We start from the raw sequence: 22,987 nt of genomic DNA on the forward strand, positions 1-22,987 counted from the left end.
TTATTCGGTGCGATTCATACCAGTTGATGGTTTTCTTATTATATATATTGTGGTGACCCACTCCTCTACGCAGTCCAGGTACATTATTGGTGCAAATCATACAAGTTCAGGGTTTTTAATTTATATTGTGGTGACCCACTCCTCTACGCAGTCCAGGTACATTATTCGGTGCGATTCATACCAGTTGATGGTTTTCTTATTATATATATTGTGGTGACCCACTCCTCTACGCAGTCCAGGTACATTATTGGTGCGAATCATACAAGTTGATGGTTTTCTTATTATATATATTGTGGTGACCCACTCCTCTACGCAGTCCAGGTACATTATTGGTGCAAATCATACAAGTTCAGGGTTTTTAATTTATATTGTGGTGACCCACTCCTCTACGCAGTCCAGGTACATTATTCGGTGCGATTCATACCAGTTGATGGTTTTCTTATTATATATATTGTGGTGACCCACTCCTCTACGCAGTCCAGGTACATTAATGGTGCGAATCATACAAGTTGATGGTTTTCTTATTATATATATTGTGGTGACCCACTCCTCTACGCAGTCCCGGTACATTATTGGTGCAAATCATACAAGTTCAGGGTTTTTAATTTATATTGTGGTGACCCACTCCTCTACGCAGTCCAGGTACATTATTCGGTGCGATTCATACCAGTTGATGGTTTTCTTATTATATATATTGTGGTGACCTACTCCTCTACGCAGTCCAGGTACATTATTGGTGCGAATCATACAAGTTCAGGGTTTTTCATTTATATTGTGGTGACCCACTCCTCTACGCAGTCCAGGTACATGTTTTGGTGCGATTCATACCAGTTGATGGTTTTCTTATTATATATATTGTGGTGACCCACTCCTCTACGCAGTCCAGGTACATTATTGGTGCAAATCATACAAGTTCACTGTTTTTAATTTATATTGTGGTGACCCACTCCTCTACGCAGTCCAAGTACATTATTCGGTGCGATTCATACCAGTTGATGGTTTTCTTATTATATATATTGTGGTGACCCACTCCTCTACGCAGTCCAGGTACATTATTGGTGCAAATCATACAAGTTCAGGGTTTTTAATTTATATTGTGGTGACCCACTCCTCTACGCAGTCCAGGTACATTATTCGGTGCGATTCATACCAGTTGATGGTTTTCTTATTATATATATTGTGGTGACCCACTCCTCTACGCAGTCCAGGTACATTATTGGTGCGAATCATACAAGTTGATGGTTTTCTTATTATATATATTGTGGTGACCCACTCCTCTACGCAGTCCAGGTACATTATTGGTGCAAATCATACAAGTTCAGGGTTTTTAATTTATATTGTGGTGACCCACTCCTCTACGCAGTCCAGGTACATTATTCGGTGCGATTCATACCAGTTGATGGTTTTCTTATTATATATATTGTGGTGACCCACTCCTCTACGCAGTCCAGGTACATTAATGGTGCGAATCATACAAGTTGATGGTTTTCTTATTATATATATTGTGGTGACCCACTCCTCTACGCAGTCCCGGTACATTATTGGTGCAAATCATACAAGTTCAGGGTTTTTCATTTATATTGTGGTGACCCACTCCTCTACGCAGTCCAGGTACATTATTCGGTGCGATTCATACCAGTTGATGGTTTTCTTATTATATATATTGTGGTGACCTACTCCTCTACGCAGTCCAGGTACATTATTGGTGCGAATCATACAAGTTCAGGGTTTTTCATTTATATTGTGGTGACCCACTCCTCTACGCAGTCCAGGTACATGTTTTGGTGCGATTAAGACCAGTTGATGGTTTTCTTATTATATTGTGGGGACCACTCCACTACGCAGTCCAGAAAGATACCTCGTTGCAACGTTTTGGACTAATAACTATATTGTGAGGTGTTCAGAATACACGGTAAATTAGTGGAAATGCTTGTTTTTGAATGTTATTGAGGTCAATAATAGCGTAGGAGTGAAAATAAGCCCAAAAACTTGATTTTTTTACTTTTTATGCTTTTTTAAAAAAAAATCCGAATCCAAAACCTTAAATCCGAACCAAAACCTTTCGGCAGGTGTTTTGCGAAACAAATCCGAACCCAAAACATCGAGAAAATCCGGATCCAAAACACAAAACACAAGGGGCTAGATTTACTATCAGGCGTGTTTGTAAACCCGCCGACTTTCGGCGGATTTGGCGGCGGTTTAGCCATCGCCGGATTTACTAAGGCTAAACCCGCCGCTTAAACGGCCAAAAATTATGTTTCCAAACCCGCCTCTGTATACATCGCCATGACGGTTTCAACAATGTTCAACATACAAACAGCTGGATTTACTATTAGGGAGTTTATAAAGCCGCCGGAAAACCGCCATTCAAAAGACCAAAATGAAAGCGCTGCTTGTGAGCGGCGAGATTGTTCAAACAGTGTGCTGTTTCAGATATTTGGGCAATCAGAACAGAAGGAAAAGGGCCATTTCATGTTCAAAGTTTTTTCCTTTGGGATTGTATATGTTAAAAGGCCAGTGTCTTGTAATTGCAGTGTTGTTTTGGTTTCTTTTTCTCTTGTGTCTTTCCACCATGCAATTTATTTACTGATTTAGTAGAGGGGTGTTATAGCGTACCTTTGTACTTTGGTAAACTAGGTTCAGGTTACTAGAATAATCTGGTTGGGTGGCTATGTATGCACCTGAAAAGGGGTTTGATATTATCCTGGCTGGCTGTTTTATACATAATCTAGCAATACATCAACTTACCCCACCGATTATTGCAGTAGACAGTGAAGAAGAAGGGGTCCGTGTCACATCTGGTGATGTGCAGAGCACAGAGGGCGGAAGGGAGATTAGAGACCGTCTAATTGCAAACTACTTTACGTGTAAGTACATAGTATGAAAAACATTTTTTGCTCAAAAATGTGTTTTATGTGAGTGCAATTTTTATATTTTATTTTAAATGTTTTGTAAATTGGAACCTTTAAAAACAGGATAGTGTGTACTCCTCATGTGGTAAATATGAACATCCCTGGATTGTGACAGTCAGAGGTCAATGTTTAAGTGAAATTAGTGCATAGTTTTTAAAACATCAGTATACTCTTGTTTAATTAGCAGAAAAGAAACACTGACACCATAGAAATTTAACTGCATTTATTGCAGAACACAATAAATAATAACGTTTAATGCTTACGCAAACTTGTGAAAACATGAAGCAATAATAATTATTGCACTAGCGATGTCTTTTTGCAGGCATATCACAATGCTTGGTGCCACTCTCTCCCCTCCCTCGCCCACCCCTGGTGCGAGCACCTCTCCTTGGAGGAGTACTCTGTACAGATGTGCTAGGCGTACTAGCGGTACTGGTGGTGGCTGAAGAGATAGGTGCCGGTAAACGGGCTACAATTTCTGAATGTAGTTGCCCTGCCAGCCGGGTCACATTGGCATTCCCCTCACGTACTGTGGAATGTAAGGCCTCCACAGCCCCAGTCATTTGGGCCAGCTGCACATTGGTCTGTTCTAAAGCTGTTTGCCAGACGGTTGATTCCAGCAGGGAGTTGACTATTGGAGCGGTGTATCCGCCTCAACTGGGCCGCAATTTGGGACATGTGGCGAGTTTGCCTGTCCATGAATAATGTCTGTTGCTGCTGGAATGCGCCAATAGACAGCGCCATTTCTCTGGCTGGGTCCATAGGTGCAGGTGCAGGTTGGTGGTGTGATGGTTCAGCAGGGCCAGGTGAAACTTCCTGGAGGCCAGACACAGGGGCATCCACTGTTACCAGGGTGATGGTTGTTAGATCCTCTGGCTCAGGGGACATTTCCAGGGACTCCGCTTAGGTGGCTGGTATGAAGAGGGCCCTGTGTATGAAAAATGACGGTAAGTATATAGTATATAATATGTTTGTATATTGCATTCTGAACACTGGATAGGAAATAATAATCTTTAGCAACTACAGATTCTTTCACAATGTTTGCATTCCTGATTTCTAGTCCTATGCTACCTGCTTACGGATGCACTTATTATCCTTTTAATACCCATTATCATTTGGACTGTGTAGTACATGCTGGGTTATTTTGACTAAACTGCATGCTATCAAAAGTGGAGATGTTGCCTATAGCAACCAATCAGATTTTAGCTGTCATTTTGTTGAATGCAATAAATAAAGTAAAGGTATATTCTGATGGGTTTCTATAGGCAACATATCAGTTTAGTAAAATGTAGCCCTAACTTCTCATTGCAAACAATAAAAAGAAAAAAAAAAAAACCATTGACAGCAACATTTGCACAGAAAATCAAGTAACTCCATTATTTCTCTCCTAAACAGAAATCACGCACCTGCTTGCTCGTCTGTGCCCGAATCTCTCGCTGAAGGTGGAGGTGTAGGTCTGGCACTGGGACTGAACTGCGGTCCTGGCGATTCTGGATGTATTAGAAAAAGCATACAATGTATTTCCAGAAAAAAACAATTTCCAAATATACTGTTTATTGCACAAATGTGTTTGCAATTTTTGTATATTTTTTTCTATGAGAAAAAAAAACCTTTACAAACTATTAGAGGCAAAAATACACTTTGAAAATAAAAAAAATAAAAAAATAATAAGAAAAAACGTTTGCAAAGAGAACAGCAGTTTTAAAAAGAGAACAGCAGTTTTAAAAAGAGAAAAGCAGTTTTAAAAAGAGAAGAGCAGTTTTAAAAAGAGAAAAGCAGTTTTAAAAAGAGAAAAGCAGTTTTAAAAAGAGAAAAGCAGTTTTAAAAAGAGAAAAGCAGTTAAAATACTGTTAGGTTAAAAAAAACAAATAACTCACCAACTACTTGGCCAAAAGAGGGCGAGTCGGTGTCCTGGACATTTATGCCCTCTACAATTTCAGCCGGCATTATCTGGCGCAGCTCCTCCTCGTACGTGGTGTACTCCATACGAAGTGGGGGGCCACCACCCGTGCGCCTTGTCGACCTCCTTTCCTGGGCCATCTTCTCTTTAAGCCTCCTCTTAATATCAGAGAAGCGCTTGCGGCAGTGTGCCACTGTCCGCTTCAGTGGGCCCACCGCGTTCACGGCATCACAGACTCTCCCCCACAGTTGGTGACGCCGCCTTAGAGGAGTCCGGGCTGCCAGGTTCCCTAGGATGACCTCGTAGCAGGGAATGATGTTGTGCACCAACACACAATTCTCATCATGTGAGAAGCGCACATTCCTCCCTGTCTTGGTCTTCCTGCCCTGTCCTGTCTCCTCAACCTCTCCCTCTCCCTCCTCTGACCCCTCAACCTCCATCTCCCTCTCCTCAGCCTGTTCTCCCCTCCTATCTCTGGACATTTTTACCCAGAAGACAGAAAAACACAAAACACTGAAGGACTTACAAACACAAAGAACAAACTACACTACCTACAGACACACTCTCCACACAGTCACACACAAGTAACACAGACAAAGGACAAGTCAAATACAAAAAATACAAGACAGAAAATAAATGAGAAAATAAATGTACAAAACAGGAAAAAACCACAGGACTACTCACACTTCAAACAGATATCGCTCCACCAATCCACCAAACTCCAAACTCCTCTCACAAAACTCCTCAAACCCCTATCAAAGAAAAAGTGTCAGGCCAGTGGTTTATATAGGGCTTGTGATGTCAAATCTCCTGATTTTTAAAATAGCCAATAGTAACAGGCCAGGAGACAGGTGTAATTTTCAAAAAAACCGCCTTTACACAAAAGCGCCGTCATTTAAAGCAAAAGCGCCATGTTCTATTCAAAGCCGCCGGCGGCTTTGAGCATTACATCCCGCCGTTACATCGCCGGCGGCTTCAAATTGAAGCTGAAATGCGCCCATTAGTAAATCCGGCTGTTTGCAATGCAAACACGCCGGAAAACCGCCGCGATGCATGGCGGTTTGAAGCCGCCATGCATCACGCCTGATAGTAAATCTAGCCCAAGACCTCAAAAGTCGCCGGTGCACATCCCTAAGTTGAAAGGAATGTAAACAGTCATGTAAGGCTTGGGAGAAAATACTGGGGATGTCAATGAACCCCTGGGGCAGTGTAGTCCATGTGCATTGCACCCCCCTGTAAGGGAATGCAAAAAGGTATTGGCAGTCAGGGTGAAGAGGGACTGAGAAGAAGGCAGAACATAGGTCAATGACAGTAAAATGACTAGCAGACGGTGGAATCTGCATGAGGATGACAGCTGGATTGGGCACTACGGGGAATTGGCTCCCAACAACTTTATTAATTCCCCTTAAGTCCTGGACTAATCTATAGCCCCTCCCCCCCACTCTTCTTCACAGGGAAAATGGGACTATTGGCTGTGCTAGATGTACGAATTAAAATCTCTTGTTGCAACAGCCTCTCGATAACAGGATACACCCCTATTCCACCTCCGGTTTTAATGGATACTGTGGGATTTTTGAAGCTATCCTACCCAGGGCCGGTGCTAGGGTCCATGGCGCCCTAGGCACTTTGTCAAAATCGGCACCCCCCCCCCACAAAAATCATTGTTGGTTCTTCCCTCAGACTCTCAGTTAACCTCACTGGCTGTAGACTACAGGTATGACCTGACCCCTAGAGCTGACTATTGCTTTCCCACGCATCATTTGCTGCTATTATATACGCAGGTAGCTGTGAGTCCTCTATCCTATGTGAATTTCTCCTTTGTGGGTATCTATGTGTATTGTGTCTTTCCTTTTTACAATTTTTCATGAGATGTCCTTCTTCATTGCAGTTGTAACACCTGACTATTCTATGTTTCTTGTTATGTGGGTTGTATGCTGGTGGTCGTGTATGCATTCCCTCTAAGGCTTGTATACTTGCATTTAAATTTTCCTTTAGACCATCCATAAGTACCGTTACAGAAACCTTCCTATGCTGTGGATTCTCCCTTATATCTGTTATCCCAGTAAACTGTGTCATTGATGTAAGAGCTCTAGAAAAGTAGTCTGATGCAGTTTCACTATCTTTTTGTTTTATGGTGAAAATTTTGCTCCAATTAACTACTACTGGAAAATAGATGGCCAAATGTGAGACAATTTGCTGAATATTCTCTTGATTATCCTCATCTGTTAAGGTTTTGTCTTCCTCCAACAAACAATCTTTTTGTATGTTAGTATTGGGAGGAAGGCATGCCCTCAACACTACTCGCCAATCCTTAGTGGTTGGTTTGTGTGGGTTTCCTAAGTCTTTGACAAACTTCTGACACTTAGCCAACTCTTGTCTAGGATCTGGGAAATCAGTCATAATGGAACGTAGTTCTGACCTAGCCCAGGGGCATTGCATTGAAACATTTCTTACAGGAACTATACCATCCTTATCCGCTTTCCCATTAGGAACTGCTATTGTGCGGACAGGATAAGTACCAACCAGTTCACTACCTTCAGGAGTAATCACAGGAATTGCTGTTTCAGTACCTTCAGCCACTGCCCCTGCTGGTGGGACCGCTCCCTTTCCATACTTGCGTTGAACCTCTAACATGTTTACTGCATGGGTAATGGCTGAAATCACGGTGGGTTCATCCTTTTCTTCAGAAACACTTGCTTTAAACTGACTTAAAACAGGATATAATTTAGCAATTTCCTTTTTATCATTTTTAATAACAGCTGTACTTACGCCCCCTAACGCATAGGGCGGCGGGGGCGCACTTGATCTAAGTTCTCCACGCTTCTCAACAGCTACTTCCGCTGCGCATGCACTTTTTGTCACGCCTACTTCCGCTGTGCATTCGTTGCTTTGCCACGTGTTCCCTTCTATTTGCCACAACTTTAAACAATCATTATGTTTATTTCTTACTTTTGTTGATTTAATCAACCACACCTTTTCTTTAACATTATTCAGTACCTCTGAATTGAAAATACCTATCGTTGGGAAAGGCCTAGCACAATCCTTGGTCATCTTGACCCACTTGTCGCAATACACTGTTGCGTATGCACCATATTTCTTACACATAAGAAATCTTGCTGAACCAATAGGCCCTTCCTTAGGCAGTACATCGACCATGTCTAGCGAGATCTTTAATGGCTGTGGATGAATTTCTCAAGCTACATCCATTCACTACTTCTCGTACCAAATGAGGACCTCCTAACACAGAAATATCACCGCGAACCACAGGAATACCGCAATACCCTGTCTCTTTCACAAATCTGTTGAGTTTATTATCACTGGTAGCACCAAATTGAATAATCAACCAACCTTGCCAATATAATTCCTTCAAGCTGCTCTCCCAAGTCATAATCACGGCCTTACCGTGCGGTCAGATCGCACCGCTTAAAGATACTAATATTCAGCAAACATTGCGATTACTATTGGGCGCACTTTGCGAAAACCTCCTTTGTTTTCGCCCTCGGTATACCTGCCTAATATACCGTTCACCAATTGGGCACCTGCCTCGTCAGACAGCAACTGACACTCTATTCAACAATAGATCAAACCTTAGTGTATTTAAGTCACAAAATCACACAACATACACCTTTTCTGCGCAGAAAATCAACTTCCCAACAATTGTAATAACGTTTCAGAGGCTTTAACAAGTGATTATACTATGCGTGTATAACAAACTATCAAAAACAATTGTCTAAACACGTGGCATTAATACCGGAAGTACACATACGTTAAGCAATGCAATACATTTAAAACGCAAAATGACAAAACAAAGAAACAGTTTTCTCTTTTGTCCCTAGATTCAAGTTAGCTCCTTAGATAATGCAAAACGGACATTCGGTTTCACAACACAGAATGATAATCAGGGTTTGAACACATTGAATTCTTACCTGTATATGACGCGTCTCCACCCTTTGTTGAGGAACCGAAATCCGTAGGTCTTGCCTATCGTCCGTTAGCGTAAGTTCCGCCGCGAGCCCCCAAATTGTTATACACGTTTTGTTGCTATGCAATAATGATTGTCGAATCTCGATTTGTGTTTCCAAAGCACAAAGGGATTTATTATCCAAAAGTAGCAGAATAATGATGTGAAATAAAACAAGTACAGCCGTTACTTATCGCAGGCGCTCTGGATCCAGTGAACAGTCATTCAGGTCTGAAGGCTGTGGTCAAAGAAGACTGGTAACTAAGCCCAGAGCCCCTTCTTATATGCAGTTAGAAATACAGTAGAACAATGCAGATGATGTGGCTTGCTTCTATTGGTCCAGGCTTCAGGAAGGTCCATTGTACTGCAGGTCATAGGCCAGTTCAAACCAAAATATCCAAAGGTGGGGGGTCATCTCACCAGGGTATGTGCTCCGACTTTCCCGTCAAGAATCCAGTTTCAACTAGTCTATTTGCATTTTTACAGTTGGTATCACTTTAAACATTTATTCCCTATCATCACTAACTAGAGTAAGCAATGTGCGATCACTTTGGCGAATGAACCGGACAACTGCTGATGAATAGGGGATTAAAATGATACTAAACATGACACAGTTCCTGCAACCTGAACCTTGGGTTTCACTAACATGCATATAACTTATAATATTAAACATAAATACTGCTATATTTTGACATAAATTACTGTGTGTTGCAACTACAGTTAATGTGTACTAAGTACAAATGTGTGTGTTTGTGTGAATGTGTGTAAAAGTGTAAAACTTGTTATTGCCACGTGTTGCGGCTGGATATGCCCTTCCACGCCGCAGCGTGCTCTACGCATAATTTCAGACAAAGATAACCAAGTTTGCTCGATATTAATTGAAATGACTTTATCCAATTTGCTGACTTCGACAAGACCATAACAGTATTAAAGATATTACACCAACAAATGGTAAGATAAGGAAGAGCCATAAGATCTCATTTACAATTTATGAATCTGGCAGCGAAGACTTGTCATGTTTGTGCAAAATTCATCAAGAGCAAAACAGGATATGGTATAAAAAGAGATAATTTCTGACTAAGTACTAGATATTATACTTTATGAATAATGCTACAGTTGCAACTACTTTTAAACAGATTGACAATGAATGAGCATCTATGTCTAAATTCGTCACTATAATAAACAATAGGTCTTTGATAGTTTCCATGTAAACTCTAGCTACACACCCCTAGAAAGATGCGCACTTGTGATTTATTTAGCGACTAATGCATATCGCTTCTCTGCCTTTTGGCTAAGATCAAGTATAGTTCCTGTCCTAGAAGGGGTGACCGAACGCCCTGGAAGGGATGGGACTTCTTGGTCTGATGCCAGAAGGCCGGTGGTGACTTGGCGGCTCAAGGTTGTCTGTGCCTCTGGGGGACAGGGCCCGGAGGTGACCTGAAAATGCACGGGTGGTGTTGGCCCCACTATCACGAGTAAAGAGTAAGGCACAGAGCACAATACACTAAGAGCGAACCCTGCACCACATTATATTTTCTTGGTCCTGGCCTTTTGGCTGGGCCAGAACAATTTTTACACCCTCCGGCCATTCAGGCTGGGGCTTATGGGCACTTTTTTATTTTTTATTTATTCAACGATGGCACTTATACACAGTATAGCACTTTTTTGTACGGATTTCATTTTTTAGTTGATTTTCGTTTGCACGTTTTGGGTTTGGGTTTGACCCTAAGGGGAACCCCTCTCCCTCAGTTGTCTGAGACTCTCTCCTTATGGGGAGAGTTGAAGAGCCAGTCGCCCGGGGAAAGCTTCGGCCGACCTCATGGTAAATGGGGCTGCCCGAGCCTTGCGGCGGAGGCAGCCCTGAAGACCCTTGCCCTCTAAGGGGCCTTTTGGCTCCGAGGGTCGGGGAGTAAAGGGGCACCCTCTAGCTTCGGCGAAGGGGTGTCCGAAGAATCTCTTTCCTCCAAAGAGGCCTTTTGGCTTTGGGGGAGAGGGAGCAACAGGGCCCTTTCCTTTTTGGGAAGGGTCTAAGTCCCAAGCCTCCAGCGCTGTTTTTTCACGCCACTGGGTGATTGGAGCACGCACCTCGAGCTTCAATAAAAAATAAATAAATATGCAGAATAACTTGCACTCTTTCTGAGGAAAGATGTGTCAGTCCTTGGGTCAAGCAATAACCCAAATACTTAACCTGAAGTGGCAGAATTGCAGTTTATTTCTGGAAACCATGTAGCCATGTTGAGATAGGAATATTAACAGCTAAAATTAGTGTCTACAAAGACTGTAAAAACAAAAAACAAAAGTAAGTTATTAACATATAAGATAAATACAAAATCACAGTGTGATATAAAAGTCTCAGGAGAATCAGACAATAAAAATAATAGTTCAACATTTAAAGTTTTCTGCTGTTCGTCAGAAATCTGCACATGGTTTTTTTTTCTTCAAAGCCCATGGTCCACCCTTCTCTTTCTGCTGGGCACAAAGGAACCTTCCACTATGAGTGAAAGTTGTGGGGGATGGGTCTGTGTTTCTCTGTCTTGACAAAAAAACAATGATAGGAATAATTCTTGTCAACATGTAAAATAGTTACCAGGCATTTTTAGCTGTGGTTCACAATCACATTGAATATTTAAAAATTATTGGGCTATTAATTCTCTGTTTGTCTAACGGTTTTTAATTGAACAGTCAATAATGTATATTTCAAATCTTCCTCTTCTTTACTAATATTAATATATCACGATTAATGATCAACTCTAATTTCCACAAATTCTTACTCCTACACTCTAGGGTTGGAATTTGAAGAATGCTTCTCAATGTTTCTGCTAACACTTCAGCTCCAAACTTTAACAGCCATTTATCTATGCTCTGCTATGTCAACATATATATATATATATATATATATATATATATATATATATATATATATATATATATACATATATATATATACACATACATATACCCATCTAATGTGACATTTTAACCACATCTTATGCATAATAATCCTTAAAAGATTTATTATTCTTTAGCTTAATCATGAAAAGTTTATATTTAATCAACTCACAGGAGAAAATACATAATTAGCAACACAATGATATTAAATATTAGTAATTTTAGTATGATCAAAAGAGTCATTCATGCACAGCATTTAGAATTATCACAAAATTGAACAATGTCCCTGAGGCATGTAAATTTCCAAGAGCCATAATAAATTTCTGATAACCTAACAAATATGGGGTCTTTTTGTTTTTGTTTAAATTTACAGTTAACTATTTCTGATATACTAAAGCAGCCCCTGCACCATCTATTAGTTACTTCTGGTATTGCAGTCACTCCCTATTAAACTATTTGTATTGGGATAATATTCTAACTATTTTATTGTTATCCTGTGTCTTTTCAGACATAACTGTTTCAGAATCACCTAGATCAGATTCAGGTGACTGTAAAACACTTTTATCAGTTCTTAGCCCTTTCACTCTGTCAAACAATACTTCAATATGCCAATAACTTTGTTTTCTGATTTTTAAATTTCTGTTTGCACATTATCCAAAATATTTTTATCAAAGAACCCTGCACTTGGAAACTGCTTATCACAATGATTAGTCATATTTATACAGCCTTACACAAATCACTCAAAACACATTTTTGTTTTGTAGCCCCGCAGTTCTACAAACATATAACATCTTTTTCTATCTAAACCTATGGACAATCTATTTCTCATACTTCACTGAGGATTTATCCCCCACAGTACATAAATCGCTCATTATATTTTATATTCATCTTTATTTTATTTTTATTTTTTTAAGAACTGGACCCTGCAGTACACAAGTCCAATTTTCTCAAGTCGAATGCCTCTCGCAGTGCACAATCAATCGATAGTGGCCCCGCAGTTCCACTATCCAGAAAGTCCATTAGGCCTCACGTCTGAGAGATAGCCTCAATCTCAACACTGTATTCAGCGACTACGTAGATTTATTAACTCTTTATTTTATCTCTTAACTTCTCAACACTCATTAACACACACTCATACTCAGATAAGCAGTTTACAAAGCAGCTTCCCCTGAACTCAGGCAAATATTTTATATTGCCTACATTCCAATAACAGAAATACATATGATGTACTGTTTAGCAAAGTAGCAGACAGAAAAATTTAACACTTTAAACTCCTACTTTTAAATTCTAAAACAGTTACTATAAACAAAAATAATAAGCTAAAAGTTCTCATTTCTGCAACACAAATTACATTGGGAAAAAAACACAAAATAACCAGTTTGCAATCCATGGAGTACATTCTTTTTCTATTTCAAAAGATCGGCAATAACTTACCTTCCTTTATAAAAGAGAAAATCGTCCACCATACATTTCAAAACTAGAAATCCAAATGTCCCAAATGAATCATGTTGAGAAATCTCAGCGATTGCCTCCAATTTTGTTAAAGTAATAATTTAATTTTTTTCAGCAAAAGAAACTTTTAGAATAATATTATATCATTGTTTATTTACAAAAGAAAAGCTTGCGCTGTGATAATATCACTCTCATTTTCAGTCTCTGAAAACTCTACCCTTTCACAGACCAGACAGTACCAATAAAAGTAGGTTGTACTACAATTTACAAATGTCATATTACAATTGGCTGAGATGGCATATAGGCGTGTCGTGGTCCTTTTTGCTCCTCTGGATTCAATAGAGATTTTGGAGAAATTCTTACAAGTCTTTGTCCACCATCTCTGATTAGAAACATCTGTTCTTTGAATTAACTCCTTCATTCCTGTTCATATCCCTCTCATGAGCTCACACGCAAGGATCCAATTGACATAATAAAACCACATCAAATATAAATGATATACTAAAATAAGATAAAACAATGTAAATATTTTCATGTTAATAAATTGGCTTCATCCAAAATAAAAAAATCTTTGACAAAGGTCACAGTTAATATAAAACTAGCATTAACAAGTAGTTTGTAACATGTGGTAGCGCAGTGCTCAGACATAGCTCTAAGTACATACTTACGGGCAATTTTTGGGAGGGCAGCTTGACATCCAGACTTGTTTGAAGACCACCTCGGGCACACGATTTCCTACAGGAAAAACAACATTTTAAGCAAAAAAACATCACTCAGCGGTTCATTTTGGTCACGCTGCAGTCAACATTGCTCATGCTCAGACATTCCTGTAAGTGCAGATTTACAGCCAATTTTCGGGAGGTCAGCTTGCATTCCATATATTTTATTGGCGCAACCTACTTGTTTATAAGTGGTAGTTATAAGTGGTAGGCGATCCCTCTTAATAATGTCATTAGGTCCACTGTTTCCCTATGGCCTATGCATGTTTGTAATGCGGTCATTTAGGGAGAAGGTAAATTAATTACTTGTCCTTTGGATTATATAGAGATACTAGATATATGAAGGTAACGTTAAAATTCAAAAGACATGAGCTCAGTATTATTTAATCTAAAGGACTCCATGATGGTTGCTATGGTAACGGTTTCTACGAGTATAGTAAAATCGGAAGGTTTATATAAGTTAATAAAAAACCCATATGAAATAATAGAAAGTGATTGATTAGGAGGGTAGTTTAATAAGTATGAGAATTTGAGGACTGTACAAACCAAAAGTGTAGAATTAGTTACCATGGCAACCGCAAGATCCGACATACGGAAGTCAGCTTTGTAGAACTAGCGATCTATCTGATTGTGTAAAAAGTAAGGAGATCAACACTGGACCATATAGTCTACTTAAATCATATGCATTATTAATTTGATCTTTTATGTGGGAATATCGGAGCTTAAACAGTTGTCATGGTAACCCATTTTTTACTATTGGTATTTCTCCTGTGAAGTTATATGTAATCCAATATGTTATGATATGCATGTATGTATCAACACTTAGGAATATGCTAATTTTGAGTAAAGTAAGGCACCTAGATCGAATTCTTCTCTTTTGAGCACATATGATCCAGTAAAAGGATACAAGGGAAGATTCAAGTCTTTTAGTGTGAAAACTCGTTTTAAAAGGAATGATTATGCCTTCATTATCCAAGTTTGATGTAAGCATATTACCATAAGGGGTGTGTTGGAACCTGTGGTGATTGACTTCATTTCTGCTACGATTACACTTTAAGAATTGGGGTGTTCCTTTTTTCCCCACTTGGTGAGGTATTGTGTTTTGGGCCTCTATATAACCCTATCTAGACATACTTCACTATTATTATGTTTTTCTTTTCCTACCGGTACTCCTACTTGATGAGGATGAAAAGTTAAAAAGAGAGAAGAGGAATACGCGACCTTCTGTAGTTTTTCCAAATTTTCATGAGTCGCATACAGTAAAATGTGTTCGTTTCCAAATGTGGTGTCCTTCCGAGAAATTGCTCTCCATTTCTTTTAAATTGTCGGGGACATTTATTTCGTTTATAGACATTGGCTGTGCCGGCATGTCAGCGAGTCTCACTCTTTTCACGGATTGCCTGAGAGCAGATCGATTTGGCATGTACACTGTGACATGCTGGATGATCTGTGCCGGGCTCTCCATCATATTACGTGCCCGTTCCCTGATGTTGTGTCTTGCTCTGGCAATATCAGTTCTCTCTGCCCACGCTGCGTGGTTATCTTCAGTGTGTGAGATGAGCTCACGGCTATTGGCAAATTCCACGTTGATGGCCCATGCACGACAACTGCCATTCTTAAACTCGTTACAACACCAATATCACCTTTCTCCACGCTGTTTGTTCTTGGTGAAAAGAAATCCATCAACGTTGAGTAGATTTCCACCTTTCTGAGATGGCACTAGGGAAACAGATGCAATCGCCATAATTTTGGTAGTAGTATAATCCGCGTCTAAACAATTTCCTCGAAATTGCAGAGATTTGTCACAAAGGGGGATAACAGCAGAATGGAAAGCAGGTATCCCAAAGGGGTATATAGCAAAATCCGTTCTTTGTTAAAGAGTCAGGCATAGCCAGGTATACAACACGAATTAGCAAGCTTATTCAGTAGTAATAAGTAGCGATCTGACCTTGGTCGGAAGAAGTTTTTATAGGGGCAGATGTGAGGTTGGAATATTTACCTACATTACGTAATTATTTACATTATGAATGAATGTCTGAATTATAGCCCAAAGTTGCAGATGTCAGACTGTGTGTCTCTGCAGTAATTTACTGTTTGTTATTAATTTAGTTAACACTTGTAACATATATACCGTCAATTGACATGGTCGCATGAACTTTATTAGCTTGTAAATTTGGCGACAGGTTTGCAGTTTGTTAATACGTGTAGACTGTAAGCCACAGACAATAGGAATTTCTTAACAAACAATGTGGGGAATTAGTATAATAAATTTAACTGTTGAATCAGATGCCATACATGTTTGTAATACAACGTTATTCCATATGTAATAAATGTGCTTTCTACAGCAAATTTAACATTGTGTTTTTATTTAATATTAATTACAACTTTGCAATTCTTAATTTCACAATAAAAGACACATTCATAACACTGGTGGGTTACTGACCATGTTATGTTAATAAATGTTACTATCAAAGTTATGTAGCGTGTTTTAGGTGATTTTTATACAGGTTTTTAACAAATATATAATTCTTGCAAGTAATGCCCGTTCTTGCAAGGCACACTATAGAAGTTATACTGTTTAAATTTTATTACTATGTAGGTTATAAACTTTGTGATTCTGACTAAATTTATAAAGTGATTGTTGGTCAACTTATGTCATAATGTCCTTTTTTTGACGTTAAAATATATATTTGTGTGTTCTGAGTTTTTATTTGAAAATTTACAAAGTATATTATACTATTTATCAAGTCAACCAGTAAATTAACCAAAAATTTATATTATATTGTAATTAGAGATGGGCGGGCTCGGTTCCCCGAGATCCGAACCCGCCCAAACTTCACCTATCCGAGTACCGAGTACTCTGGCGCCAATTCGGAATCGAAATCGAGGCAAAACGTCATTGTGACGTCGTTGGATCTCGGAGCTTGGTTCTCGCGATATTTGAAATCCATAAATACCTGCCTCCACAGCAATCCATCGCCATTTGACAGAGGGAGAGAGCAGGGTTAGGTCGCAGGCAGCATTAGAGCAGGGACAGAGCAATTATTCTATACATTATTCTTGCAATTATTCTTGAAATTCTTCTAGCAATTCTTCTAGCAATTGTTATAGCAGGGAGAGGAGGATAGAGTAGGAATTTTTGCAAACATTACTAACTGTTTGGGGTTTCTATTTTCTGGCTGCAGAAAGTCTTATCTAGCAGCACTATCTATTTAATATTTTACACTACAAGTGTTTTGGGGTGTTCCATATTCCTCATTGTGAAACAACAATTATTCTGGTGCTGAAAGTATTATCTAGCAGCACTATCTATTTAATATTTTGCACTACAAGTGCTTTGGGCTCATTAAAATGGATTCAAAGCAGTCCACATATGACCAGGATCAGCAAGCAGGTGCTGGCACCAGTCCTGATGGTAGTCTTCCCTGTACCTCATCTGGTAAAGCCTATGTAAAAGTACATAGTCAGGGAAAAAAACACACACACAAATTTTTTTTTAACCGCGTTGAAGTGAAAAAGAGGTGTAACTGATGAAAAGTTAACTGCCGAGAAAAAAAAATTGACAACATGCCATTTTACACACGCAGTGGTAAAGAAAGAATGATGCCTTTGCCTTTCACTATTAGTGTGAGATCTGAAAATGTTACAGAGCCTTCTTCTTGTAAGCTCAGTCATGAGCAAGCAAGACCAAGTAATTCGGAGTCCAAAAGTTGTGCAAAACTACTGTTACGTGTGAAAGCCGAGCTGCAAGAAAACAGTAAGGCATTAGAGGAAAATGTTTGCTCAGAATCAGAAATTACACCAATCCTTGAGGAGAGTCCATCCACGAGGTGTATGTGTAATCGTGACCATTCTGATAGTGTACCCTAAAGAAGGGCCCTTTCAGCATTTCTGATGATGTGTGCCTGAACAGCCCAAGTGTAGCCGGTGATACACCAAGTGAGGATGACACTTTGGAATTAGAAGAGGATGAGGGGGAGATTTGGGTAGCCGACGGGGGCACTGATTAGGATGCGGTTGATTGTGTAAGTCCTGCACCAGTGGCAGCTGTGTGGCACCAGTGGCAGCAGTTCTGGCACCAAATTGCACTTTCCAAACACAAGCAGGGATGACGCGGTGGCAGACTACAACAGTTTGACATCTGGGCTGGTTTGAAAGATTTTTCAAAAAATGTGTGACCTTTCCCATAACTCCAGCCAATCCTACTGTTAACATGCAAAGGATGGTGGAGGGCCTAGCAGGGATTAAACTGTATTTTTCCTAATTTGCACTAATAAGGTATATTACACCCAAAGACCAGTGCTCAATTGCTAAGAGTCATTGATGAAGAGGAAGACAAGCAGGCTTGTCTGTAGAATTTGCAGGCAAATTCTACTGTGTTATATAGGTAACTCCCAAAGAGAAGAGCTCCATTGCTAATTGTAATTGCTGAAATAGAAATAATAGGGCTGACAGTCTTGGTCTAAATCTGCAGTTACATTTTATTGTACCATAGCTCACTCAGAAACAGAAGAGGTGGCAGGGTTCAGTTCTAATCTCCCTCAAACAATACTAATTCATCCCCACTGGAATCCACCATCATAGAAGTCTGTGTACTATGATGTAATTGCCGATAATGGCCTTCCAAATGGAATTAGTAGTTCATTTTAGGGCAGAGCTGTCACGATTTTTGGCCAATTCTTTTACAGCAGAGCAAATATCAAAATGTTGTGCAGACTCATCTGCATCACCACTGGTTGTCTTGGGAAAGCAACTTTTGTTCAACAAGCAGTTGCCAGAGAAACTGAAGGAGAAGACATCATTACAAGATGTTAATAGCTCTTGGATCCTGGTGAAGCAAGTTAAGTAGTTAATCTACAATTAAAATATAGTTAGCACATTTACTTTGTTTTATTTCATCCGTTAAATTTGTGTAGATCCTTCTCAAAATGTATTATTAAGGCAATCACTTGACTCAAGCTAACCGTGTCTGCACTCTCTTCACAGGTGACTACTTCGCTGGACTAAAGTACATTCCCCTCAAATGCTAGTCTTCTTGCAGCTGCTGCATTCTCCTACATGCTGTTGCAGAATCCAGAAAATGACAATAAATTTTTCGGGACACAAACAGCATATCCTGCATGTCATTTTTTAAAAGTTCTGTAACACCAAGTTGATTGTGTGAGCAAAACAGGATATGTGATGGAATTCCACCCCGCTGTAATGCTTGAACAATATTGGTGTTGTTATCAGAAATTACATATCCTCAGGAGAGTTCAAGCAGGATTTCCCATGTTGCAATGACATCCCTTAGTTTTTGTTACAGATTGTTAGCTGTATGCCTCTTAGTGAAGCCTGTCACTCACCGGACCGTGAGTGCCTCTTCCCGGACATTTAGGAACCGTGGCCGTCCTCCATCCTGAGGGACTGCGCATGCGCAGCCCTTTCCATACCTCCAGTGTATGTTCCTTTAACTAAATTGGCAGATCAGGCAACCTCCCTATATTAAGCACCTGTGGTCAACACCACGTTGCCTGATCTTGGAGTCTCATTCCCCATGAGTCTCTGAAGGTGTTCCTGTGTTTCCTCGTTTATTCAGCCCAGCTGATTCCTGTGGTTTCCAAACCACTTCTACCTCTGTGGTTTCCAAACCACTTCTACTACTGTGGTTCCCATACCACTTCTACCATCTACTGTTTCATCGTGACTGTGAGCTGATTCCTATCCGCTGCCTCCGTGCACTACAGTCTTCTAATCACTTCAACTCTACCATGCATCATTGGGACTGTTAGCTGATGCCTATCCGCTGCCTCCGTGCACTACAGTCTTTCATTCACATCCACTCACCTGTTCATGATTGTGACTGCCAGCTGATTCCTATCCGCTGCCTCCGTGCACTACAGGCTTCAACCTGCAACTCGTCTGTGTTTCATCATCGTGACTGTTTGGCTGATTCCTATCCGCTGCCTCCGTGCACTACAGTCTTCAACCTGCAACTCGTCTGTGTTTCATCATCGTGACTGCTAGCTGATTCCTATCCGCTGCCGCCGTGCACTACAGTCTTCAACCTGCAACTCGTCTGTGTTTCATCATCGTGACTGCTAGCTGATTCCTATCCGCTGCCTCCGTGCACTACAGTCTTCAACCTGCAACCCGTCTGTGTTTCATCATCGTGACTGTTTGGCTGATTCCTATCCGCTGCCCCTGTGCGCTTCAGTCTTCAGCTCTTGTCTACTCTCCCGTGTTTCCTTGAGTCTGCTGCCACTATTGCTACCCGCTACTCTCCGTGACCAACTGTTCCAGTTCAACTCTGCTCCGGTGTCCCATCGTTACTGCACCTGCTGGTTGCTATTGGCTACCTCCGTGTTCCCGCAGAGACCCGCTGCTGTTACATCTCAGCGCTACTCATCCATCTACTGCTGATCCGCTCTCCACGCCTTCCTGTGTTCCCTGCTGGTCTACCTACCTGTGCTCTGCACCTGCTAGACCACCGCTTCACCCATCCAGGGACTTTGGATCCTGCCGGCCTCCTGCCCTTCAGGTATCGCTGCACTCCTGTCAGACTGCTTCTCCTGAACCACGGTATGCATACTTCCCATTGACTGTGCTGTGTATTGCATACCTTGCTGGACTGTGTTGGTTCTCCTCTGGAGTGTACTATCTGCTGACTCTATTGCCATCATTGACTGTGTTATCTCATGCTGGATTACTTCAAGAGACTTTCTATATTGGCAGTGTTGTTCAGTCATTTATACATTTATATTGTGCATATTACTGTGGATCAAAGTCAAGGTGCCCGTGTATATATTGTGTTGCAGTCTCTCCCCGTGCACCTCCTCACATATATATTCAGTGGTACAACTTGCTAGTGGCAGACCACTGACTCCTGTTTACAGTTTCACCCGTTCCAGTATCCTCTCACATAGCAGTGGTACAACTTGCTAACGCAGACCACTGACTCCCCGGATACCTCCACTTGGATTCCATTCCTTCACTCAGACAGCGGTACAACTTGCTATCCGCAGACCGCTGACTCTCATCACCTCCTCGTTTCTGTTGGACATTCCTCCTCACTATAGCAGTGGTACAACTTGCTACCGCAGACCACTGACTACCTTCACGTGTCCTTTGTCCATACAGTTCCTCGTGTATTACTACTTCCATATTGCCAGTGCTGCTAGTCATAGACTTTCCTGAGCATCTCATCATCTGCTATTTCCTGTTCCGTGATCACCCTGCTACCAGAGTACCATATTACCACCTATACTGCTCTGGTAAGCCTATCACCTGGTGATCCCTGGGTAAAGACTCCTAGTGCCCGTGACAGTAAGATCAGGCCATGACAGACCCAGATACGGAACCTACCGCTAAAGAGATGCTGCAGCATCTGGTCAGCCATGTGGAGCAACAGGATGCTCGCCAACAGCTGTTACTTCAATGTTACCAATCTTTAACCTCCAAAGGAACATCTGGACAGACCGTTACAGCTAATGTTGAAGCTCCTGTGCTTTCCTCCGTTTCCCCAGTGCCATCCCAGGTGTCTACAGTTCCTACGCTACACCTGCCTACTCCGTCAAAATATGACGGGGACCCCAAAACTTGTAGAGGTTTCCTTAACCAATGTTCAGTCCATTTTGAACTTCAACCTCAAAATTTTTCTACCCATCGTTCCAGAGTGGCCTATCTTATCTCATTGTTTTCTGGACAAGCCCTGGCTTGGGCCTCCCCTCTGTGGGAGAGAAACGATCCAATTCTACAAGATAGTGCCAAATTCATTTCCACGTTCCGAAGTGTGTTCGATGAACCAGGTCGTGTGACCTCCGCTGCTTCCAGCATTCTTCGTTTGCGACAAGGCTCCCATACAGTAGGACAGTATGTCATTCAATTTAGGATCTTAGCCTCTGAACTTCAGTGGAACTCTGAAGCATTAGTTGCCGCCTTCTGGCAGGGGCTCTCCGATAAAATTAAGGATGCACTGACTACCCAAGAACTTCCTTCGTCACTAGAAGATTTGATCTCTCTTTGCCATCGTGTAGATATGAGATTTCGTGAAAGAGAGTCTGAGAAAACAACGGCTGTCAAAGCACCTCTTCGTTCTAACCCTCAATTTCGTCCAGCTCCATCCTCTGCGATTCCCATGGAGATAGGACGTTCCAAATTATCTTCAGAGGAGAGGAAACGAAGAGTAAAGAATAGACTCTGTATCTATTGTGCTGATTCCACGCATATGCTCAGCTCTTGCCCTAAGAGATCGGGAAATGCCAGGCCCTAACTAGTTCTGGAGAGGTGAAGTTAGGGTCCCTGGAGTCCTCTCCATTGTCTATGAAATCTAAAGTCTGCGCTTTCGATGTTACGATTTCCTTTGCTACCAAATCCTTTGAGTCACAGGCATTGATTGATTCCGGAGCAGCAGGAAATTTCATTTCTAAATCACTAGTGAATCAATGGTCCCTACCAGTGATCACTTTAAAAACACCCATTACTGTGACGGCTATAGATGGATCACGCCTCATCAATGGTCTCATCACCCAGAGTACGTCTCCAGTAACCCTTCAGATTGGTGTACTACACCATGAAGAAATTTCGTTTTTAATTCTTCCAGTTACGACAAGTCCGATTGTCTTAGGCCTTCCATGGCTTCAGTGTCACTCTCCCCAGATTGACTGGCGCACCCCTCAAGTTACGTCTTGGGGGTCTGAATGTCACCATCGTTGCCTCTCTCAAGTTATTCCTCTTAAAGTACAGCAATCTTCCATCTCATCTTCCTCCCCGGGACTCCCTCCTCAGTATGCTTCATATGCCGATGTGTTTGATAAAGCTCAGTCTGAACGTCTTCCTCCTCATCGTTCTTGGGATTGTCCGATCGACCTTCTACCTGGCAAGACTCCTCCCAGGGGTCGGGTCTATCCTCTCTCGTTACCTGAAACTCAAGCCACATCTGAGTACATACAGGAGAATCTCCAGCGTGGGTTCATTCGACCTTCCACCTCTCCCGCTGGAGCTGGGTTCTTCTTCGTCAAAAAGAAGGATGGATCATTACGCCCTTGTATAGATTTTCGTGGACTCAACGCCATTACTATCAAGAATCGGTATCCTATTCCGCTGATCACTGAGCTATTTGATCGCATCAAGGGAGCTCGGATATTTACTAAGTTGGATCTTCGTGGTGCCTACA

The 22,987-nt window shown here is 41.1% G+C and overlaps 1 protein-coding gene and 1 long non-coding RNA gene across 2 annotated transcripts in view; one reads left to right on the forward strand and one right to left on the reverse strand.

Annotated features, from left to right (window-relative positions):
- Positions 1–22,987, forward strand: part of LOC142138333 (uncharacterized) — a 63,982-nt gene that overhangs the window by 27,256 nt on the left and 13,739 nt on the right. The gene's annotated exons all lie outside the window — the stretch shown is intronic.
- Positions 3,776–5,508, reverse strand: LOC142140584 (uncharacterized). Its single transcript, XM_075198289.1, has 3 exons — positions 4,790–5,508; positions 4,319–4,402; positions 3,776–3,840 (listed from the first exon to the last, which is right to left on the reverse strand). Exons 1-3 carry the CDS (start codon positions 5,292–5,294, stop codon positions 3,776–3,778), a joined length of 654 nt encoding a protein of 217 aa, XP_075054390.1. The 5' UTR covers positions 5,295–5,508.

Source organism: Mixophyes fleayi, chromosome 2 (assembly GCF_038048845.1).
Source record: "Mixophyes fleayi isolate aMixFle1 chromosome 2, aMixFle1.hap1, whole genome shotgun sequence".
In the NCBI taxonomy this organism is placed as follows: domain Eukaryota; kingdom Metazoa; phylum Chordata; class Amphibia; order Anura; family Limnodynastidae; genus Mixophyes; species Mixophyes fleayi.